General features: G+C 40.9%; 2 protein-coding genes across 3 annotated transcripts in view; both read left to right on the top strand.

The window, feature by feature from the left end:
* The window catches only part of LOC135938519 (uncharacterized), a 48,282-nt gene extending 27,650 nt beyond the window's left edge, over positions 1 to 20,632 (top strand). The window contains exons 3-6 of one of the 2 annotated variants that reach the window (XM_065482189.1): positions 1,660 to 1,779; positions 12,925 to 13,083; positions 18,116 to 18,136; positions 19,187 to 20,632. In XM_065482189.1, coding sequence (XP_065338261.1) covers positions 1,660 to 1,779; positions 12,925 to 13,083; positions 18,116 to 18,136; positions 19,187 to 19,559 — 673 coding nt within the window. In that variant the 3' untranslated portion in view covers positions 19,560 to 20,632. The remainder of the gene's footprint in view (positions 1 to 1,659; positions 1,780 to 12,924; positions 13,084 to 18,115; positions 18,137 to 19,186) is intronic. The other variant, XM_065482190.1, reaches the window with a different exon arrangement.
* Positions 7,106 to 8,624, top strand: LOC135938518 (coiled-coil domain-containing protein 130 homolog). The gene is made up of 2 exons (XM_065482187.1): positions 7,106 to 7,339; positions 7,577 to 8,624. Exon 2 carries the CDS (start codon positions 7,592 to 7,594, stop codon positions 8,546 to 8,548), a length of 957 nt encoding a protein of 318 aa, XP_065338259.1. The 5' UTR covers positions 7,106 to 7,339; positions 7,577 to 7,591; the 3' UTR covers positions 8,549 to 8,624.
* Positions 20,633 to 20,779: the final 147 nt, after the last annotated feature.

The raw sequence follows: 20,779 nt of genomic DNA, 5'->3' as shown, positions 1-20,779 counted from the left end.
GCTCATGAGGAGTGGAAGGGGTATGCAATGGCAGCGCCAAGTGGCCGCCTTGGTGTTTAACGTATTTTAATCAATTTTAAATAAAGTATAAGAGAATGACTACCAATTGAAGGAATTCTTCGTTAATTTATTTAGCCAGCTGAAATTCAAAAGTGTCCAGAGCGTTTCAGTTTTTAAATATTTTTCTGCCATGATTTTGTGTGCCAAATATGTTCTTCTGGGATGGAAATCGCTTGGCATCCCTTTTGCACCACTTGCGGGTGGTGGCTGGCCAAATGACCGTGTTAGCTGTGCAAGCGAGCCATCTAGGTCAGGCAAATGTCAATAATGTCATCTCGTGGAAGTGCTGTTCGTCATTACATTCTCCTGGCCGTGCTCTGATTTGATTATCACGCGACCCGTGGAGACAACTCCAAAGCCCATGCACGCATTTCAACTTTCTCCAGCCATTTTATATAATGCCGAAAAAGGGCCTGAGATAAATGCATTCCATTTCCCTCTCTATTTTTTATCTGCATTCTGGCGACATTCCGGTGTTTCTGTTGAAATAGAGAGAAAAAATGGAGTTTCTCGGTCGAGGGTTATCTGATCGCAGTTGAGCTTTGTGAAGATGCTTGCCGGCGCTTTTGAGAGTCTGCTACTTGCTTTTTGCTGCCAGCGCGCAACAATAATTTTTACTCTTTTTATTATCATTTCTCTTGCGCCGTGAACAACTGTATCTTCCCCGTCAGGGCTGGCTGACTCCACCGCCACCACGTTATAAAAAATAGCGGTTTTATTGCTCCTCTGATAATATTGAAAGGATCCGAGCGTAATGCTTTTTCAAAGTAGGTTGGTACTGCATTGTTCAGGGGGGAAAATGTATCTTACTCTGCAAAAAATTGATAAAAGCATGGATTTTCCGTGTGAGTTTCCTAGAAAAACGGTTTAAAAGTTTCTAAAAATACGAATTTTTGTCTCCCAACTTCAGTCAGTTCTGGATTTTTACTTTTGCCCATTCCCATTTTGATATTTATGCTTTTGAGAAAAATCGTTTACAAATATTGTTTTTTTCCTTTGTAAATTAGAAAAATCTTCTTTGAAGAAAAGGAGCAAACAAAAAATCTCATCCATTTATTTCCTAGACTATTGTCCAATAAAAATTATTTTCACACATACGGTCCAAATTCTAATTAGGCCACGTAAAAGCTGTTCTGGCCCTTTTGATTGCTTTCAAATGAGCAGCAGTAAAAGCTTTTGAAGAAGGCGGCGGTTTGGTTCCTCTCTCTTTACATTCACATGATGTCCGCTGATTAAAGCATTAATCTGAGGCGACAGTTTTAAACTCGGCTCCTCAAGCTGGTGGCACGCGCCGCAGACTTGTGCTTGCTTGTCAACGATGCATTTTGTTTTGGTGGACATGGGCGCATTTCCTCGAGACAGCCATGACCCATTTATCTCTGAAATATGTGCGCGTCCACTTGCAACACAAGACAAATAAATTAATCTCGAGCCTTATGCTTTTCGACGCATCTGTTTGTTTGTTGATCCTCTCTTCACAGCCGTAAAAAGCAGCAGAAGGACTTTAGGAAATAATATACAAAATTCGAATAATTCCACCCACTTTTTATTGTATTTTTAATGAATTGTTTTAAACATTGGATTTTTGTGTGTTTGCAGAGTTTCCTTTGGCAGCTCCAAAGGATCGATGGTGGAGACCCTGGTGTACGAAAGTCCTCTGCAAGAGGAACCCGAAGAATCGGCCGCTTTGTTGCCATATGATTCGGATGAAGCGGATAAGTAAGTATCTTCTCTTTCACTCTTTGTAAATTTGAAGATTTGGTTAATTTAAATTTAATCTAATTAAGGTGGTTTAAAAATAAAATTGGGAGATAAACCGAGGATATAAGAAAAGCAAAACTTTTAAATTGGAAAGGGAACGTTAATTCAATAAATTTAATTCTCTCAATCGGGGTAAATTCACCAGTTGGGTAGCCTTTCGATTTTAAGGCACTTCCGCTGCGATTTCAAACCCAATAATCCTGCCACTATTCATTCTTCACTTTACATTTTTTCTTTTGACGTGCTGAAAACCAAAATCGGTTAAGCCAATCGCCGTAGAATCGTGTAAAACTATTTTTTGAAACAAAAAAATCTTTTCCATCGTTTCTACGGTGAATGGCTAGACAGATTTTTGTTTTCAGCACGTCTAAAGAAATAATTCTATGTAGAAGTAGAATGCACAACAGCAGGATTGAAACTGCAGTCGCAGCGGAAGTGCATTAAAATCGGAAGTCTGCGGTGGCGCCATCTGTCGGAGGCTTCAAACACTAAATGCCCAACTGGTGAATTTATCTGAAGAGAAAATAGTATATCGACCCATGTGAGCATGACTGGCCAGCACTGGGCTCTTTATCAACGAACGCATGAACAAGTTTCACTTTCACTGCTCCGAGAATTAAGTGGGCCACTCGGCACTGTGATAAGACTCTCGACACCGGTTCACTTTTGTATTTTAACGTTTAACGCATGCGGCCATTGTTCTCGACGCGATTATTATTGCCGTGTGCTCGGCTCGTCACAATGGAGCTGCTCTGAGGGGACTTGCGTGCGTGTTATTTTCTGCAATGCATAATCTCATTACGCGAGTTGAACACCGACTTTAGCGGAAATCCCGTTTGCACGCGGAAAACTGCAATAATGCGACTCGGTAATGCAGGTGATTCGACTCTACAGCGTAGAAGCCAATTAAGTACACAATGTTGCAAATCTAGACTGCGAATGTATATTTATAAAATTATGGAACTGGAAAGAGATTGATTTCTGGTTTATGTTTCATTTCAATTTGTGCTATGATTAAAAAGGTCTGTGGGGAATTCCACTCATCATGAATACTGGCTTGTCTCACCACGGAGCCATTTTTTATGTTTAATGATAATTTTCATTATCAATTACGGTTATCATTACTGAACAAATTTAACCAACAAACTTGTTTGAACATTTTTCGAAGGCTTAAAGCGTGATTAGAAAGACCTTGGTTTTGGTAAAACAATCTTGATATCTGTTTGAATTTGCACTCAATTTTTTTAGCTATTTGCCATGGACCTTGATAGAAAATTGTGGCAAAGTAGAGGGCAGAAAAAATGAATTTATATTATAATTCTGAAATGGTGAAGATTTTTTATCTAAGAAAAAAACTAATAAATATTTATTGTGTTTCTTGGGATAGAAGTTAGTAAAAATCAACTGGATGTAAACGGCACAAATCGAGGGTAAAAGGAAAGGGTTGAAATAAGAAACAAAAAAGAGCGGTGTCATTATTATTCTATGTCAGTTTTGCTTCAGAAAAATATTCAGTCTTCCCCCTTTCTTCGGCTGATTTGAATCTGGAGTCCATGAGCTCCAATTTGAAAGCACACTCACACGTCAATATCTGATTGTGATTGAGAACTTTCCAAACGGTCAATATATTTATTCGCTTCCTGCGGGGTATGCGTGCCGGTCGGGCGTGCGCGTTCGTCGGGTTGCATAAGGTGCGAGCCGTGCAGGCGTTTCGCTCGGACTTGTCACTATCGGCGCAATTATTTACGGCGGCAATCTCGCGGATTGTGCTGGCGGCTTATCTGCGGCAGCCGCGCGCGTCGAGCTGCGATGGTCACTTAACGAGATTAGCAACTGGGCGTGGAGTCGGCGCCAACAGCCGATAAGAAAGAACCTCCGATCGAGCAGAAGAAGAAAACAGCACCTACAACACAAATAAAAGATAAAATAGGAAAAAGGGACGGCGCAAAATGTCGGATTTAATTAAGCTGGCCGCGTTTTCGGCGCTGCTCCGTTCTGAAACGGATGTTTGGCCGGCTGATGGCCAGCCACGAAATTGAGCCTTTTTGGCATGAGCTGCGGAAAACGCATTTCTATTCTGAAAACACATTTAAGAGCTTTAGAGCCTTAATTCCTTTTGTTAATCATCGGTTTATTTGAGTATTGAAAATGTGTAAACTCAATTAGGGTGTTTTAAATATATATTGTTGTTCCAAATGAGCACGAAATATGATTTAATTTAGTTGAAAGTCATTTAAAATAACTTTAAACATTTTAAATTGTTTTTAAATGATTCAATTTTTCAAACTTCATCTGTACTCCATTTCTAGAAAAATTGTGCAGGGTACTCCGTTATTCGTTTTCGATTTTAATTTTAGATCCTCGCTATTATCAGAAATGTGAACTGATTTTTAAATTTTAAAGCAATTATTGCCAAATCAGCAAATTAAATCTAACAACGTATACAAATTCGTGTGGAAGAACATGCCCTAGATTTTCTCATTTTGAAACGAAAGAAATTTCAATGAGAAAACGAGGGTTGCCGATTGATTAGCGGTCATTTGCCCCGGGCGAGCGCGTTGGAATTTTTGTGTCGCGGCACGGAAACGCAGGGAAGCGTGCTTGCACGTTGTGTTGTTGTCGTTTGAAAATAAAAAGGTCGTGCACCTACACAAAGCTCCCAACTGGGTCACACAGACCAACTTTTAATTGTGTGTGCACACGCTCCTCCCTGCGCGGCAGCATCTATTTGTGCCACTATTTGCCATTTGCGCGTCGTTCCGCGGAATGTGATTCTGAACAGATTTGCACGCGCAGCGAGAGTGTAATTCGTGCCCGCGAGGCCGCCATTCGTCAAAATGTCAGGGGCGCGCGTTTATCCTGTCCCCGAGCGGGTGACATTTGCATGCCGTTCCAACAGAGCCTGGAGCGAATCGCTTAGCTCGAGTTAAATAATAATAATAAGCTGATCGGGGATTACCACTAAAAAATTAAAAAATTACCCCGTGGCTGAACTTTTTTAAAGCTTTCTGAATGAAATTTGAACATTCATGGCATGGGAGAGTTCTCTCCACTCCCAAAAACTTATCTAACCAACAGATTATAATTTCCAACATTTTGTTTTTCTTGGAATTAATTATCCGCTCAAGAAATAATTAATTTTTTTTAATTATTTAAAAGGTCATGCACGCATTTCAGGCAAATGTGAGTTTCATATATTTGGATTCTACTTATTGCAGATCGTGATTGAAAATCTAGCTTATCTTACAAGATTGCAGAGTTTGCAGTTTTTCTGGCCGGTGTTTTCTTTAAAAAACAAAAATTGAAATCCGTACAATATTTTCTTAAAACCAAAAAAATGAATATTGAACGACTATGAACAGACAGTAAAGTTCTGTTTAGAAATGGTAAAATTATATTGTTTTTAATTTTTTATTTTTTTCGTAGCGATAAAATTGTCAATAAAATAACTTTGTTATAACAGCAGTGTATTAAATATAAAAAAATATTCGAAAATATCACTAAATTTATCTTAAACTGTATCAAATAATATTCTTTTGACTGATCTAATGAAAAAATAAAACAATAATTGCAAAGTGGCCACTATTGGTTAATGCCGGAATTAATTGATTAAATTGTTTGAACTGCTTTATGAGTCTTTGATGCCTTCAAGGAATTCCAAATTTGTATGTTACAGCTGATTCCTTCATAATTTAAATCATGCGGTAAATTGAGATGTTTTTTTTTAATTAAAAAATTCGCTGTAAATAAGTCCGGTAATTTCCGAAAAAAATAATTTGTGCAATTTACCGCCCCTTTTTTAAACGCTAAATAAATAATTTTGAAGAGAGAAAATTTCATAAACGAATACAATGTCTGCTTTAAATGAAACACTTCATGAAAGCTACAAAAATAGTTCTCATTGTGAGAATGGAGCCAAAAAGCTGCTTTCCATTGCGTTTGGCTGCGAAAGATGGAGTTCCCTGGCGTGTATGAGCGTTACGAGTCGTTTGCCGCAATTTATCGAGCTCATGGCGGCAGTATAACTTTTCATATAACACACACCAGTTGGCTGGCAGAGTGCATAGAGAGTGAGGTCAGCGCCAATTAAGTCACTCTCCGGCAAAGGTCGACACCTACGACGCGCGCGGCTCGGGTCAAACAAAGGTCGTCAAGATGCACGAACAATGAAAAAGCAAGCCAGGCTCCGGCCGCGTGCGATTCGATCGCCGGCTTTGCTTTTACGCCACCGCCGCATGTGCAAATAATTCTTTTTACTGCCTCTTACTTAGTCTTAGGCGGCGAGAGGAAGAGAAAAAGGTTCTTCGCAAGTTCGCACCTTGAGCCAACAAGTAGTGCCGGCCGGGCGTTGTTCCTTTTGTGCTTAATTGACTGCTTTTTTCCTTGCCAAAATAAAGATGTGCGGAATATATCGCTTTAAAGAGGAAATTGGTTTTTATTAAAAAGGAAAATAATTGAGTCTCTTTTTGGTCCTTTTAATATTTTAATTCAGGGTTTGATGTTTGATTGGTTATGTTCGAATTTTTGGAAGAAATATTTGAACTTTGTTGTGAGTAGACAGAAAGTTATGGCAAAATTTAAAGTATTACTGCAATGTATTAAATTTCCATTATACTTAAGGTAGATCATTTTCTCCACGTAATCTAAATATTTTTTTTCATGGAGAAAAAAATTATATATTGCATTTCTTGAGTAATAAATAAATTAAAATTTAAAAGTAATAATCGGTAAAAACCAATCGTGAAAAAACAGGTGGCAAAAGAAAATGCAGCCTCTTAATATTTAAATTGTTTGTTTTTTTCAAGAAAACTGGTTCATGTGAGTAATTTTGTCAGTACTTATTACGCCGCACTTGGTGAGATTCCAAGATGTATAGACAGAAACGAAAATGACATAAAAAACATCCTAATTTTGCTGTCTGTATGTATTTCCTCTGCATGCGAAGTACTAATTACGACAACAATTTTTAAAGATTAAAATTGACAAATTTTCTGCACACTGAGCCAGAGGAAAAGATTCATAGAACTACATAATTAGCCAGAGCATAATTTCTCGATTGTTTAAAAATGTTTCTCATTCCCAGCAAATTCTACGAATTAAAGTGAAGGCTAAATGAATGTCAAATAATTCAACGCTGTTATTTTTTTTAAATTAATAACTTCCATTTCGTCATTTTACAGCAACAGTAGTTGCAATTACAATTCACTGCCAGACTTATCGATTAGCCTGGACTGTTTACAAAGCGAAAATAAACAACAATAATATCATAATAAATTGAGAAGCAGCGAAACTGATCAACACGCTCGCTGCTCCGTTGCGAACTCCCCTCGCGAGTTGCGAGTGGACCGGTCGGAGCTGTCGGCGGCGCTCGTGCTCGTTCGGTGGGCGTCGGCTGAGCGAAGCGCATCAGCCGCGGTCGCCGCCCCATCGGCAAGCAGTCGAAGCACAGCCAGCAAGTAAACAGCGCCCGTCGCGAACTCGTTTGAGGAGACTCAACCCTTCGGAGCAGCAGAAAAAGGTAAACAGGGTTGCCAGTCACACCGCAATCTTAAATTATTCACGATAGAAATGGTCAAATTACAAATTTCGCCCACTGCACTTTTGCTGAACGATTAGGGTTGATATTTTTGCCATATTTACGAACGTGTACGTGTCCGATTACTGTAATTTTTCCATGAATTTGGGTTTTGGGCAGCGAGAGAGTTTAGAGAGTGAGTCTGCGGAGTGATCGAGTGTGTGGTGTGTTGCTCCGCAGGAAGAAGCAGCCAAGATGGGCGAGCGCAAGGGCACCAACAAGTACTACCCGCCCGACTACAACCCTAACAAGGGCGGGCTGAACAAGTTCCTGGGGACGCACGCATTGCGCGAGCGGGCCAGGAAGATCCACCTGGGCATCATCATCATCCGGTTCGAGATGCCGTACAACATCTGGTGCGACGGCTGCAACAACCACATCGGCATGGGCGTCAGGTACAACGCCGAGAAGACCAAGGTCGGCATGTACCACAGCACGCCGGTGTACCAGTTCAAGATGAAGTGCCACCTGTGCGACAACTACATCCAAATGAAGACGGACCCTGGAAATCTGGACTACGAGATCGTGAGCGGCGCCCGGCGTCAGGAGAACCGCTGGGACCCTTTGCAGAACGAGCAGGTGGTGCCTGAGACGAAAGAGACGTCGCGTCGCATGGCTGACGACGCCATGTTCCGCCTTGAGCACCAGGGCAAGGACCAGGGTGCCGCCGACGCCGCGGCACCGCGCCTTCGCCTCCTCATGGACCGCGCCGAGGAAAAGTGGAAGGACGACTACGGAGCCAACTGCGCCCTCAGGGCCGAAATGCGGGCTCGCAGGACCGACCTGAAGCGCCGCGGCGCCGACGACGCCGCTCTGCTGGCTCGCAGCGGCGGCCTGCAGCTCGACCTGGCGCCTGAAACCGAGGAGGACCGCCGCCTCGCCCGCCTGCTGACACTGGCACCGCGTGAGACTGGCGCCGAACGCCTCCTGCGCACCGTACGCGCCATCGAGGCCAAGCCAGCCCTCGATTCCGCCTTGACCGACACCACCGCCCTCCGCAGGCTCGAGGACAAGGTGGCAGCACACAAGCCCCTGGCGTTGGGCATCAAGAGGGCTAAGCCGTCCTCCTCTGCCACCGCCTCTTCCTCCTCCTCATCCACGGCGCTGTCCACGCTCGTAGCCTACGGCTCCTCGGACAGTAGTTCGGACTGATCCAATCCAAAGAAATGTGATTAAGACTGAAATGTGTAAGACCTGAAAGCGATTACTAAATGCAATGCTGAAGTTATTCCAATTTTTTATTTTAATTTAGAAATTAAGTACACCTCTTTAAGATTACAAAAAAAATTATGCGAATCTTTAATATAAGGCGTATTTTGTTTAAATTTCAAAACAAGCTGTTAGGCTGTGAATTATAAAAAAATTGATTTCTAAATTTTCTGAACTCAACGATTGACACCACTTTAAAGAAGCAATTAAAAAATTATGAAAATCGGTAAAGTTTTTTTAAACAATTAATTAGGTTTTTGAAACCAAGCAAAACAATTATTTAAATAATTTCAAATTATGTCAATCGTTGATTTCAGGGGCCTTAAATTATAAATTATTTATTAGGTGGCTTTAGCGACGAAAGAATTTTGAGTGATCTCAATAATTGACGATTTATTTTAACAAATTTATGAATCCGATGAAATTCTCAGATATTTAACCATGGGAAATTTAGTTGTCAAAAAGGTTCAGAATAATTTTTATCATTAAACCGCCTTTTTGTCAAATTTTTGAAAAAATTGCCATCCATCAGGAGCACCATTCTTGTATTTTCCGAACCCTAATTGTTGATCTCGATCGAATTGTCGTAGAAATACTTCAAAAATGAATTATTGTGCGGCCGCACTTGTACGCGTTCATTCCGTCTGCGAGTGTGTTAGCGTCGGTGCTGCGGTGGCCCAAATCGAATTTGCAAGTTCAGCGCCTGCACTTGGTTCTAATTCGAGCTGCCCCCTCATGCGCCCGATCGTCCGGCGCGGACAGATTATCTTTCTATCGCTCATGTGCACCACCGGAAATAAAAAAACGCTCACACAAACAAGTTCAAGTAGAAGAAAAAATGGTGTTTTTCTCTCTCACTCTCTCTTTATCAACTGTTATTATTCAAACAACGCTTATAGAAGATAGCGTTTGTTTTTCCAGCGTTTGTTATTCCGCTGCCACAGCACAGAGATGGACACTTTATTATTTTAATGAATTCCTGGGCTTAAGAATGCGTAAATGGATTGAAAGGGGCGCTTGATTGTGTGGGAATGAGACCCACTCTCGATTTCGTAGCTCCGGCTTGAACTCTCGATTCGCAGCCGACTGTGAGCTTCGTCTGTGCGCACTCGCACACTCGGGGCCCTCGTTCAACGCAATTGAGCAATCGATTATTTTTATCACTTTTAAAGGCCCGCTCGAAATGCACGCAGTCCGATGTGTTCGAGTGTTGGATTTGGTTAATATTGGCATTCGAATTAAATTATTTAAAGTTTTTAATTTTTAATCTGAAGATATCATGAGCATTAAACTAGAAGATCTTTAAAGACTTCTAGATAATTATTCTAAGGCCGCCATTATAGATAGCTTGAACGGCTTTAACAAGATCTTTAAATTTTAAAGAGCTGTTCCCCTGGGACTTGTTATCTTGACAGCCTTTTTCGAATAATTAGGGATGTGTAAGCAGTTTCTATCAATTTTTTTCTTCGATGTTCAGGTCATCAAATGAGTACGAATCATGAGTTTATACGCATTGAAATCGATGATATCTGCAAAACCAGAAAATCGCTGATTTAATCAGGATTTTACATTATTAAATCGCAGTAAAGGTCCATTTTTACGAGTATCCCGCGCTTTTTGACCCTTCTTTTTAAAGTTTAGGGAAGCCTCGCCGCCATTTACAAATTCCCATGAGTTCTAACTGCAAAACATCAAATATTACAAATTTCCCGCAATTTCCAACACGCACCACACCTTTTTTAATTTTCCAGGTAATTACGCATTCATTTCAAAGTTCCCGCGAGTTACGCCCTTCTCCATTGATCGCTTTCTCACAGATAATCCGGTGGATGTATTTTTCTCGATTTAAAAAATTCAAAATTCAATTAAAAAATTGGTCATTTTTCAACGGTTATTTCGTGGAAATCTATTACTTCCCCGATGACAGTTTGCAAAATAAATTAAATTAAGTTGAACGTTTAGAAATCGACTATTAATCTCCTTAAAACCGATAAATAAAAAGATTGTGTTGTGCCATAAAAAACTGATTAAAATAACCGTCGATTTTGAGCAATTTAAGAGTCGAAGATTTTTCTAGAACAATTTAAATTTTTGTTGTGAGAAAGGTATTATTTTTATATTAAAATGAAATTTACTTTCTACTAATTTCAGCAAAGTTAAATCTAGGATTGCGAGTCGCAGTGTCCCTTTAAAAGTGTCCCAAAGGTTATCGACCTTGCATCCTCAATTCCAATCGACATTGCCTCGTCATTGCGGCGGCAAATTTAAAACTCGACTCTACGAGTGAGTGTGTGTGCAAAAGTCGGCGATGACATCAACCGCTTTTGCAACTGGGCCGGTGTGCATCTCTTAACCGTGTGCTGGATGGCGGCGCTCATTCGCTCGGCGCTGGCAGGCTGACGTAACGCATTCAAAATAAATAAAAACACACACGCGGCGCGCAGCTCGCGACAGTGGCGAGTTGAAGGCGCGGCCGTTCGCTTCGTGGCTATTTCGGTTGTTTGATCCACGCAATCCGCCAGTGAAATTCGCTTGGTCGCAGTATAAGCAGCCAGCATCCAGTCACGGTAAATCAGAAACAATTATTGTACTTTTCGGACCGAAAAACCGCACCTCTTGTGAGGATTTTTTATCTTAAATTCTGTGACGAGGCCTAATTCGTTTCGAGGGTTTGAAGTGGCGAGATTGTTGCTCAATCGGGCGTCGCGCTGGAATTTTAAAATATCTCCGGCCGGGCAGCTGCTCTTCTATAAACTATCCTTCCATTAGATTCTGGAACCAGGCTTTTGCATAAATAATAGTGGATAAAAGTGAAAGTAATTGCGCGCACACAGCCAGCGAGCTTGACCCCGGGAAAAATTGGGCAAAATGAACCGAATCGAGTCAATTAAAACCACTCTCCGTCCTAATAAAATCTTACGCAACAGATGACACACTTTAAGAGCAAAAAGATCGTCAGTTATTGAATTAAATTTAAAATAAATTATAAATAAACAGGAAATTACGCGCTGTTTTGATTTCACCGGATTTCACAAACATTTATTTTATAATATGCATTTATTCATTTCTAGCAAATTGCTTGTATTGCTATTGGTTTAGAAGTTTGTTTAATTTATTTAAAATATAATTAAATATTCATTTGTTAAAATTAAAATAATTTTTAAATTTGAAAATCAATTTTATATACACTTAAAAATATATTTTATTAAATTGCGTTTGTTTTACGTCTCTTCCCTGAAATGCCACTGCAAAAAAGCTGTCTTAAACTAATTAACGTCAGTCTTTATTAGCATTTTTATGAAACAATAGACGAGGAGCACTTCTTGTTTTGAAATACAATTGAGTTGATGCAAATTTGCAGTGGCGCGGCTTGAACAAAGAGCGGCGACGACACCTGTTTGCCAAACGCTTGCGGTGTCGACGAACTCGCTCGGATTTATTTTTTCTTTTTTGTCTATCACGGTCTGAATTCAACTCACGGAAACTGAAACGTGCGCCGCGATTTCAAACCAGCCAATCAATCGTGATGCGCTCCGGCGAACAGGAAATGCTAGCGCCCTCGTCCGTTTTCGATTCGATTCGAAAGCAGCTGTGGTTCGGCACCGACGCTGGCCCCAATACTTAGACTGCATTAAAGTTGCGGATCAATAAAATGTTAGGAAATATTAAATCCGGTATTTTATAGCAATACGATATTTTTTCCGGCTGCACGAAAAATATGCCAAAAATTCCTTGATAGATAATTATTTTCGGCTCTTCAAAACGGACCCAACACGTGAACAATACTAATTTTTAAAATCAGCAAAGGTCCAGAACATAACTAAAACCTCAGGAAAAATATCAAACACGCATTTAAGGGGCAATTATAATTTATCTCCAAATTAATTTAAACTGTAACTTACACGGGAGAAATTTCCACGGAGTGAATGTCCTTGGCTTGAATCTGCGTGGAGAGGATTTTTCGAATTGCTGGGTGCAGCAGCAGCACACTCGTCTCGGCGTTGGCTGCGAATAATGTTTGGGTGAAAGTTGGCGAGGTGGAAAGGTCGGAGGAGCGTTGCTGAGTGCAAACACGATTAGTCGGCGTGCATAGCTTGCAGCTAGCTCTCGCGCATTGTGTTTTGTCTTCAGCAATGGCATCCAGATCGCCGACGCCGCCCACTCTTAAGTAAGCCGAACTTGAACTCGTAAAAACGCCTTTTTGCGGTTTTTATCACTCCTTTCGGGCATTTGGGTCGTCGGTGTGGGTGTGTTCGAACTCAATTCCGCGCCGCGACGTGACTCGCTCTGTCTAAACGTTTCCATTTGTGCTGTTGCAGCGCCGCAAAGGTCCGAGTGACTTTTTTCCAAGCCGAGAAGCCGCTGAACGTGACTTCGCCAGAGCCCAACGAGGAGCAAATACCTCTGGATTCTGACATGTCAGCCACAATAGTGACCACCCTGCCCGACGGCCACCCTGCCTTCCACCGACAAGAAAGGTTTGTTCCCTCAATTTTCCACTCAACAACTTAACAGTTTAAAAATTTAAACATTAAAAATCGGAGTCTAGTCAACGGAAAAATTGATATAAATATAGTGTGATGTCTTCAGTTCAGTGTTCAGTGACATCAGTAAAATTTTAAAATTAATACACCTAAAGCTGGCATAGCTCCAGAAAAAATTAGAGGGCTTAATTTGAAATATTATTTAATCTCAAATCGATGGAAAAAATGTAATGTAACAAACAGCTCAGTATTCTATTTTATTTCCAATTATCATTTTTGACGGTTCTACAAAGTAAAATAATCAAATACATGAAAGCTTATTTGGAAAATAAACCTATAGATAAATTTTCCATCATTGTAACATATATATTATCATTAAAAATATATTGTGCAATATAGAATGAATTGAACCAGAATTGGCTATTATTCTCTTTGAAAATTTTAATTTGGAACGTAATTTCAATATTGACCTACAATAAAAGAAAAAATTATTTTCTCTTTGAAGATCTTTAAATGTGATACTTTATTCCATAAATACTTACCCCTTGGTAATTTTCTTAAATTAAGCGTCTCGTTACTTTCAGCCTCTGGCACCATTTTTCACTCTTTCCTAAACTAAAGTCGTGAGCCCTGGCTCCTGGCTGTTTGAAATAAAAGAATTGCATCATAATGACGGAATGAAGGCTCTAGAGGATTGTTAATTTCGGTGTGACGCGCGGAGAGGCTTTTTTTGCAATTGCTATCTCAAGCGAGAGCACCCTCGAGTGAGTCGTTGGCGCGGTAATTGCACGCGGCGCGCAAATGTCACCTTCTCCGTCGACGCCCTTGAAAAGAGGCCAATCGAGGGAGTGAATGACAGGGACAGGTGCTCTCTCGCTCTCGGCACACGGCGACACACCCCTCCCATCGGTGGGCACCACGCCCTTCCTTTCGCTGTCATTCGCCACCCCCGCGTGGTCCTCGAAAGAAGCGTTAAGAAAGAAATCATGCTTCCGCTCCGATTTCTGCGGGTGTCCTCCTTTGCTGCTCGTCGTACGTGGAATACGAATTGATTTGCAAATACTTGGAGGGCCAAAGAAAAATTGTTGACAATTTTATTTAATCATTATTGAGAGCATTTTAATGTAAAATTAAATCATCGGCGCTATGCTTGTTTATAAAATTGATATAATCTTTCCATACAAATTATTTTCTACTCACACGAATGATTTTTGTACTCAAAATATTCCCTATTTTAAATTAAAATGAAAAATTCAGGTCACTCGGAAATAGCAAAATTAATTGTGTGTCAGTTGAAATAATTATTTCCTATCTTGATGCGTTAGCTGCCAATTGAGGTTGGAAGAGGTGATTCAACCCTCGGCCTGGGGTGGGGGTTGAGTGCCGGAGCCTTGCCGTGTTTATGACTTGGCTAATAAATAGCCGAGCGCAGAGTGTCAAAAGTCTTCTCATCACGGGTCAGTCGACAAACATTGGAAACGATGGCCAAACACGCGGCCGGCCGAAATTGTAGCCGGGACGACGTGCGTGCGAAAGGAACAGGGCACAGTCACCCGCAATTTGATCCCGAATGTCAGTCAAAGTGGACAATTTTTTTCATCGCTCAGTGGGAAACAAAAGCCGTTCCTCTCCCCTTTGAATAAAACTGTCACTAGATTTTCCTGGGATACCTATAGCTCCCTAACATTTTGTGCTTTCTACTATTATAATGTTCTTTTAATATTTAATAGGGGCACATCTCACAAAAAAGGCTTTCAAACATAATACAAATAATAAATATATACAAATCAAAATAAAATGCGTGTAATTTAGGTGTAAAGGGGGCGTGTCCTCTAGCCTCTTCGAAACTAATTTATTCCAAAAATAAAGAATGAGCACAGTTTGAAATTCGGAATGAAAAAATACGAAAAGAAGCTTTTATTTCCAAAACATCCCTTATCTTTAAAAATCTTAAAGCTGCTGCGTCTAAAGCAAAAAATGTCCCACATCGAGAATGAGTTTTTTCACCCCAAACGTTGCAGCTTGGGGTGCAAACTTGAAAGCTCAGGGGTGGCCACGGCATCCCCTTTCGCTCTTTCTTTGGCGCACTTTTATCGATCGGCGGTGAATTCGAGCGTCGCCCCCGCGTCCCGCAGCATCCCCGAAATGTGCACCCCGGTGAGAGTGCAACCGCGGATGCAAGTGCACAGCGGAAAGTGCAGAGAGAAAGCGTGGATGCGCATTTATTTCGGTGAATCGACCCGCGTGGAGGAGCAAGTGGAAAAAGGTGCGTGGCAGTGTCGGTCGGCTGACACGCGAGAGGACGGGCTCGGGCGGCGGGGAGGCTGCCGCTTCCACCCCCGGCCCCGCGAGGGAGCTCTCTGCTCTTTGCTCGTCAGTCGTGCCGGAGCCACTTGCCGGACTTAACGCACACTCTCGCCCGATGAACGGAGGAACAAAGTGCTGAGAGACGTGCACCATCCACCCACGATGCCCAGCTACAATCCGGTCTCGCACGGGGGCTTCCTCTACTACGTCGTGCCCGTGCCCAACTCGGACAGGTACCCCACAAGCCCCCCAGCCCCAGCCGGATTGTTCTTGGGGTTCGAATTCATTGAGTAGGCTAATTCCTAGCGAAAAATGAATTTTCTTGAATTTTTGGTCCTCGCTTTAATTCAAATCCGGTGGGAAAGTTTAGGGTGGAAAAGTAATTTTTCTTTAATTATTTAAAATTAATCTCATAGCTGTGAATTTTAGAGGGATATTTGTATAAAAATTGTTTTTTCAATCGATCCAGATGGTTTTGGTAAATTAATAATAAAATTATACAAAGTTCCTATTTTTGTCATAATAATAAAGGAATTTAGTAAAAAAATAAGACATATAGCTGTCAAAACTATTCCGGTGTTATTTCCCAAAGACCTCATTTAGGTAAAAAAATATGCAACAAACCCTAAAAAAATAGAAAACAAATTAATAAATTAAGAGCATCCAAGATTTAAAATTAAAAATTCCACCTGAAATTTTGAAAAAATCAGAAACATTTCTCCCTCGAAGCCAAAAATTATCTGCCATATCGTACAGAAAATTCCGAAAATTCATTGATTTTAATATTTTGAGTACAAAAGTTCTTGTTCCTCTTCCGTAATATAATTAATACCAAAACTCTTCTAAAAACCAAAAATTAGGCTCTCATGCAAATACATGCGCTGGTTAAAAATAAATTCAAATTTCCCATCATGGCCTTTTAGCTTTATTTTTTTAAGACAGACATCCGAAATTAGGTCACACCCAGCTATACGTATGTAGAGCTATAGTTAACAAGTACAATTAGCAGCGTCGACAAAATTCCGTGTCTCGAGTGCATGAGGAAGACACTCTGCTGCTTTCGGCTTTCGTGTTATATTTTATAAAAATGATCGATCCCAATGCTCGCCTGCCGAAAGGTGCGGGCTATAAAAGTAATCGGGGCGTAAATCTATGTGTGTGTGCGAGTCTTCCTCGCGGTGCACGCGAGACGTGCGGCTAACACAAACAAATCGCGCAATTTTCGATTTTAGAGAGAGAGATGCAACTCGACGCCCTGCGCCTGCCGCGCACGTTAAAAATAGAGCTTTCCTCTTGTGCGCCTACGCTGCTGGTTGGCCTGTTCGTTCGTCGAAGTTCACGTTCACAGTCGAAGCGTGACTTGTTGCCGGGCGTAAAAAATAAATAACTACTGGTGCACCGACCGACGAACGAACGCCACCTCCGCGCAAGGCTCGTCCCGATCGCGTTATCCAACACCGGAAATTCCTCTCGATTTACCGCAATTTGTGACATCATGCTTTCTCGTGTGAAGCGCCACAGACCGTGAAATTTTCGAATTTTCAAATGTTTCAACCAAGCGCGGCAGCTAAATTAAAGTAATGTAATATTTGTTTCTTGCAGCAATTAATGGACATTGAACCTCTTCCTGCAATTAAAGAAAAGTACAAAATTCTTGGTAGATTTGTTTTTACAGGGTTTCATTTACTCACCGCCAGGTTTTATTCACTAGTAGATTTTTTAAAATTTCTGCCGCAAGAAGAGTAATAATTTATTTTTATGTTTTCCCGTAGCATTAATTTTTATAAAACATAAAAATAGGCAAGGTAGAAAATTAATAAACAGTAAGTTCAGTTTTTTTCAAATTTTAAATTAATTTATTTGCTAACCGGAATTTTTTGATAAAACCAATGTGGGATTTTTGCAACCCTTGGCGCCGAGACCAAATTTTTGAGTAGTTATAATTACTCGACTTTCTAAGACATCAGTTGCCGTGAAACGATTTCTTAAATCTCGTTTGCGCGGTGATTGAAGGGATTAACTGTACTGGCGAGTCGCGTCCACCAACCCATTTAGCGCAGGGCTTGACAGGAGAAGCGGCTCTGAAAATAACTCCAGCGCACTGAAAAACACGAAACTCCGTCCTTCCTTCCGAAATGAGCCGCTCGCGTGACATTTGTGTACATGGCATATGCCGTGCGCAAAAGGCCAATTATTAATCCACTTTTCCCTCTTGGCGGGCATCGAGTTTCCCGGCCGGCTGACCCAGTGTGCGACGTGCGGCGCCGCTCGATAAATCGCAAATGCTGAGAATGATGGCTCGCGGGCACGCTTTTTCTCGCACCCTCGCCTCCCTCATACCGAGGGTTAAAATTCAAGCCGCAAAACGGATCATTTTGCAACTCGGCGCCTGTTTTGCATTAATTTTTATTTAACATCTTTTCTCCCTCCGAAAGCGCTAAATTTGTTTTGAAAGCAGCCAGCATAACGAACGTGCTTCCGTGACATTTTTACACAAACCTGTGCGTAGATCAAAGTTGCGCGCAAATCTGTGACTTTCAAAGTTGACAAGGTCATCTCGATTCTTTGTAATTCGCGCCTCAAGCGGCCGACATACGCAGGATGTTATGCCAAAATTTTAGTCCTCTCTGATGCAATTCTTGAGATCTACGCAGTTTTTGTAAAATATGAAAGTGGTTATGGTTATATTTTTCTTTTCGTTTCAATTGGAACACAACAGACTAGTGGATAGCAAAATGAGGTATTTAATTTTTAAATTATTTTGCACTAGCCTTGGCTTTGCACTCTAGTTTATCAATAGATATTTCAGAATTTCATAGCTTGAACGCGCAGTGAATCTTCTTCAAGTTCAATTTAAATATCCATTCCATCCTGTTAAGTGAAGAAATTTATTACATCTTCCATGCTCGAAATAATAAAACAATATAAGTTGCCCTCGTTCTTCTGTTTATTCTATTTTAAATATAAATATAAACTGCGTTCCACACATTTGATCATACGGTTTCAATTGAGTCATATTGATAATTTGCTAGAAATCGCGTCATTTTCAATTCTAGTGTGAACAATTATATCATTGATGAGGCATGGGAAATTCGAAAAATGGAACTTTTTCATTTTGGCCATTTGAAAAAGTATATCTATTTTAAATTTCTGGACTATTCAGCCTCTATTTCATATTCAATCCTGCGGCTGCACATTTTAGACACGTACATAATTAATTTGTTGAGCTGAAAATCAAAATTGGTGCAGCCAATCGCGAAAAGAACTACAATTTTGTTTTTTTATTAGAAAAAAATGGTTTAGACGAAGTACCGGAATGTACTTTTCGATAGTTTCAATTGATTTCTATTGAAATTTTCAATAAAATACCTTAAATAGTGCGGTGAGGCAAAAAGAAAGCCACATCGGGCCTAGGCTCCTATGCGGACACTCGGGCTTTATGTTATCCGCTCCGCGATGTTATTGGGACCCAGTTAGCTCATTGCCCACGAAATATGCCGAACAGAAGTTCTAAGTTCTAAGACCAAAATTTAACTGCATGAAATTGGTTCAGATATTTAAAATATGTTTTTTTCGCTCAGCCTGCCAAAAATGTAAATGAACGGTGAGGCCATCTGTTAGCGTCTTTGAACTGCAAGTACTTTTCCCCAAAAAACAGATTTCAACAAATTTAATTTTTATGAAATCTGCAAAATAATTATGATTAATAATTAATAAAAAATTGTCTTTAAAGATTTTCTGAAATTTAAAATTTGACAAGTCTAACGATTGGAATCTTTCTGTCGAACAGCACGGACAGCGGTTGGGACAACCCGTTCCGTCCGGACGGCGACCTGAGTCGGGAGGCGGACGAAATCGTGGAGATGATCAAAGGCGGCAAGCCGATCACTCCGACGACGGCCACGAGCGGCCACACATTCGACGAGGCTGACGTGGTGGCGAAGGAGGCAGCGGCCACGACGACGACGACTGCGACGACGGTGGCCGGTTCTCCGGCCAGGCCGGCAACGGCGGCGGCCAACGGAGGCAGCGGCAAGGCCAACGGGGGCGGCAGCGAGGGGGTGGAGGTGACGCACGGGCGGGTGGCGGCGGCGGATGCGTCGCAGGTCGAGCACGTAGTGCTGAAGAAGAAGCCGCGCTGCAAGTGCTGCGTGATCCAGTGAAAGAAAGACTGACTCGGCGGCCAGCAGGCGGCCACCTGGTGGCGGCCGCCCGCCCGAGCACGTGAGGAGGCATTTTTAAACTCAAGAGAGAAGCTGAGCACGAGTAAAATTAATTCGGAATTAAAACAAATTTAAAGAAAAAAAGAAAGAATGAAAATCGATGCTAAAAAAAATGAAAATACGAGAGAAAGAGAGATTTATTTTTTCATGTGAGTCCCAAATCATATGTGTTGTTGTTGCTTGTGATGAAGATGATGATGATTATGATGCGAGTCGGACATGCGAACAGACCGAGCACATTTCCTCCCTGGCCGAGAGAAAGAAAGAAAGAAAGATGGAAGCGAGAAATTTGTACAACTTTTCACGTTCAAAGCTGGTGCTTTTCCTTTGGTTTTCGGACGCATACATATAATTCTTATTCGATCTGCTCGTAGTCGTATGTGTACATGTACCATAACTACATTGTGATTCTCTTTTATTTGACATTCTCTCACGTCACAAGGCCTGCCACATGTGTACATTTTCGGTGCTGGATTTTGGGATAGTCCCTGGCTAAAAAAAACTAATGCTGAACGTAGTCACTCTCGGCAGCACAACACCTTAATTCTTTAATTTTTATTTTTCCTTTTAAGTTTTGTGATATAAATTTCTGTTCTAGTTACGTTGTTATAATTCAAGTGCGACAGGGACTATCTGAAAATTCTTGTTGTAGCCTTAGGAGGAGGAAGCAAGGGCCGTTCACAAAATATTAAAAAAAAAATAATGAAAAGAGTAGTGTGATGATCGGTGCGCGAAACTTTGTGAAGAGTCCTCGATTTTTATCTTGTCCTGTTGTGTATATATATATTGCTGCTGCGCTATGATTATTACGACGATGATGATTACTATAATTATATTGTATTGCCTCTCATGGTAGCGTCTTGTCTAATTTATTGTGTAAAAAGCGGAAAAATCATGTACTACTGCGTAACGAGAGCAAACATCATGTTCCACACTGACTTATATTCGACAACAGATTAAAACTATGAGAAGTATAACTAAACTTGTCAATAAATACCACAGTACGAAAGCAATTGAAACATCCTGCTTAATTTTCGCCTCTCTTTACCTTTCCTTGCCTACACGAAATTTATTATAAAAGTCTTAAAGTGCGATTTTCATGTAAATATGAAGCACAAAATTCCTGTTTCACTCCCAAGGGAATTTATCAATACAATTGT

The sequence above is a fragment of the Cloeon dipterum genome, chromosome 3 (genome assembly GCF_949628265.1).
Source record: "Cloeon dipterum chromosome 3, ieCloDipt1.1, whole genome shotgun sequence".
Classification (NCBI taxonomy): domain Eukaryota; kingdom Metazoa; phylum Arthropoda; class Insecta; order Ephemeroptera; family Baetidae; genus Cloeon; species Cloeon dipterum.
Note: the sequence above shows the minus strand (reverse complement) of the source record. Positions and strands in the feature narration are given on the sequence as shown.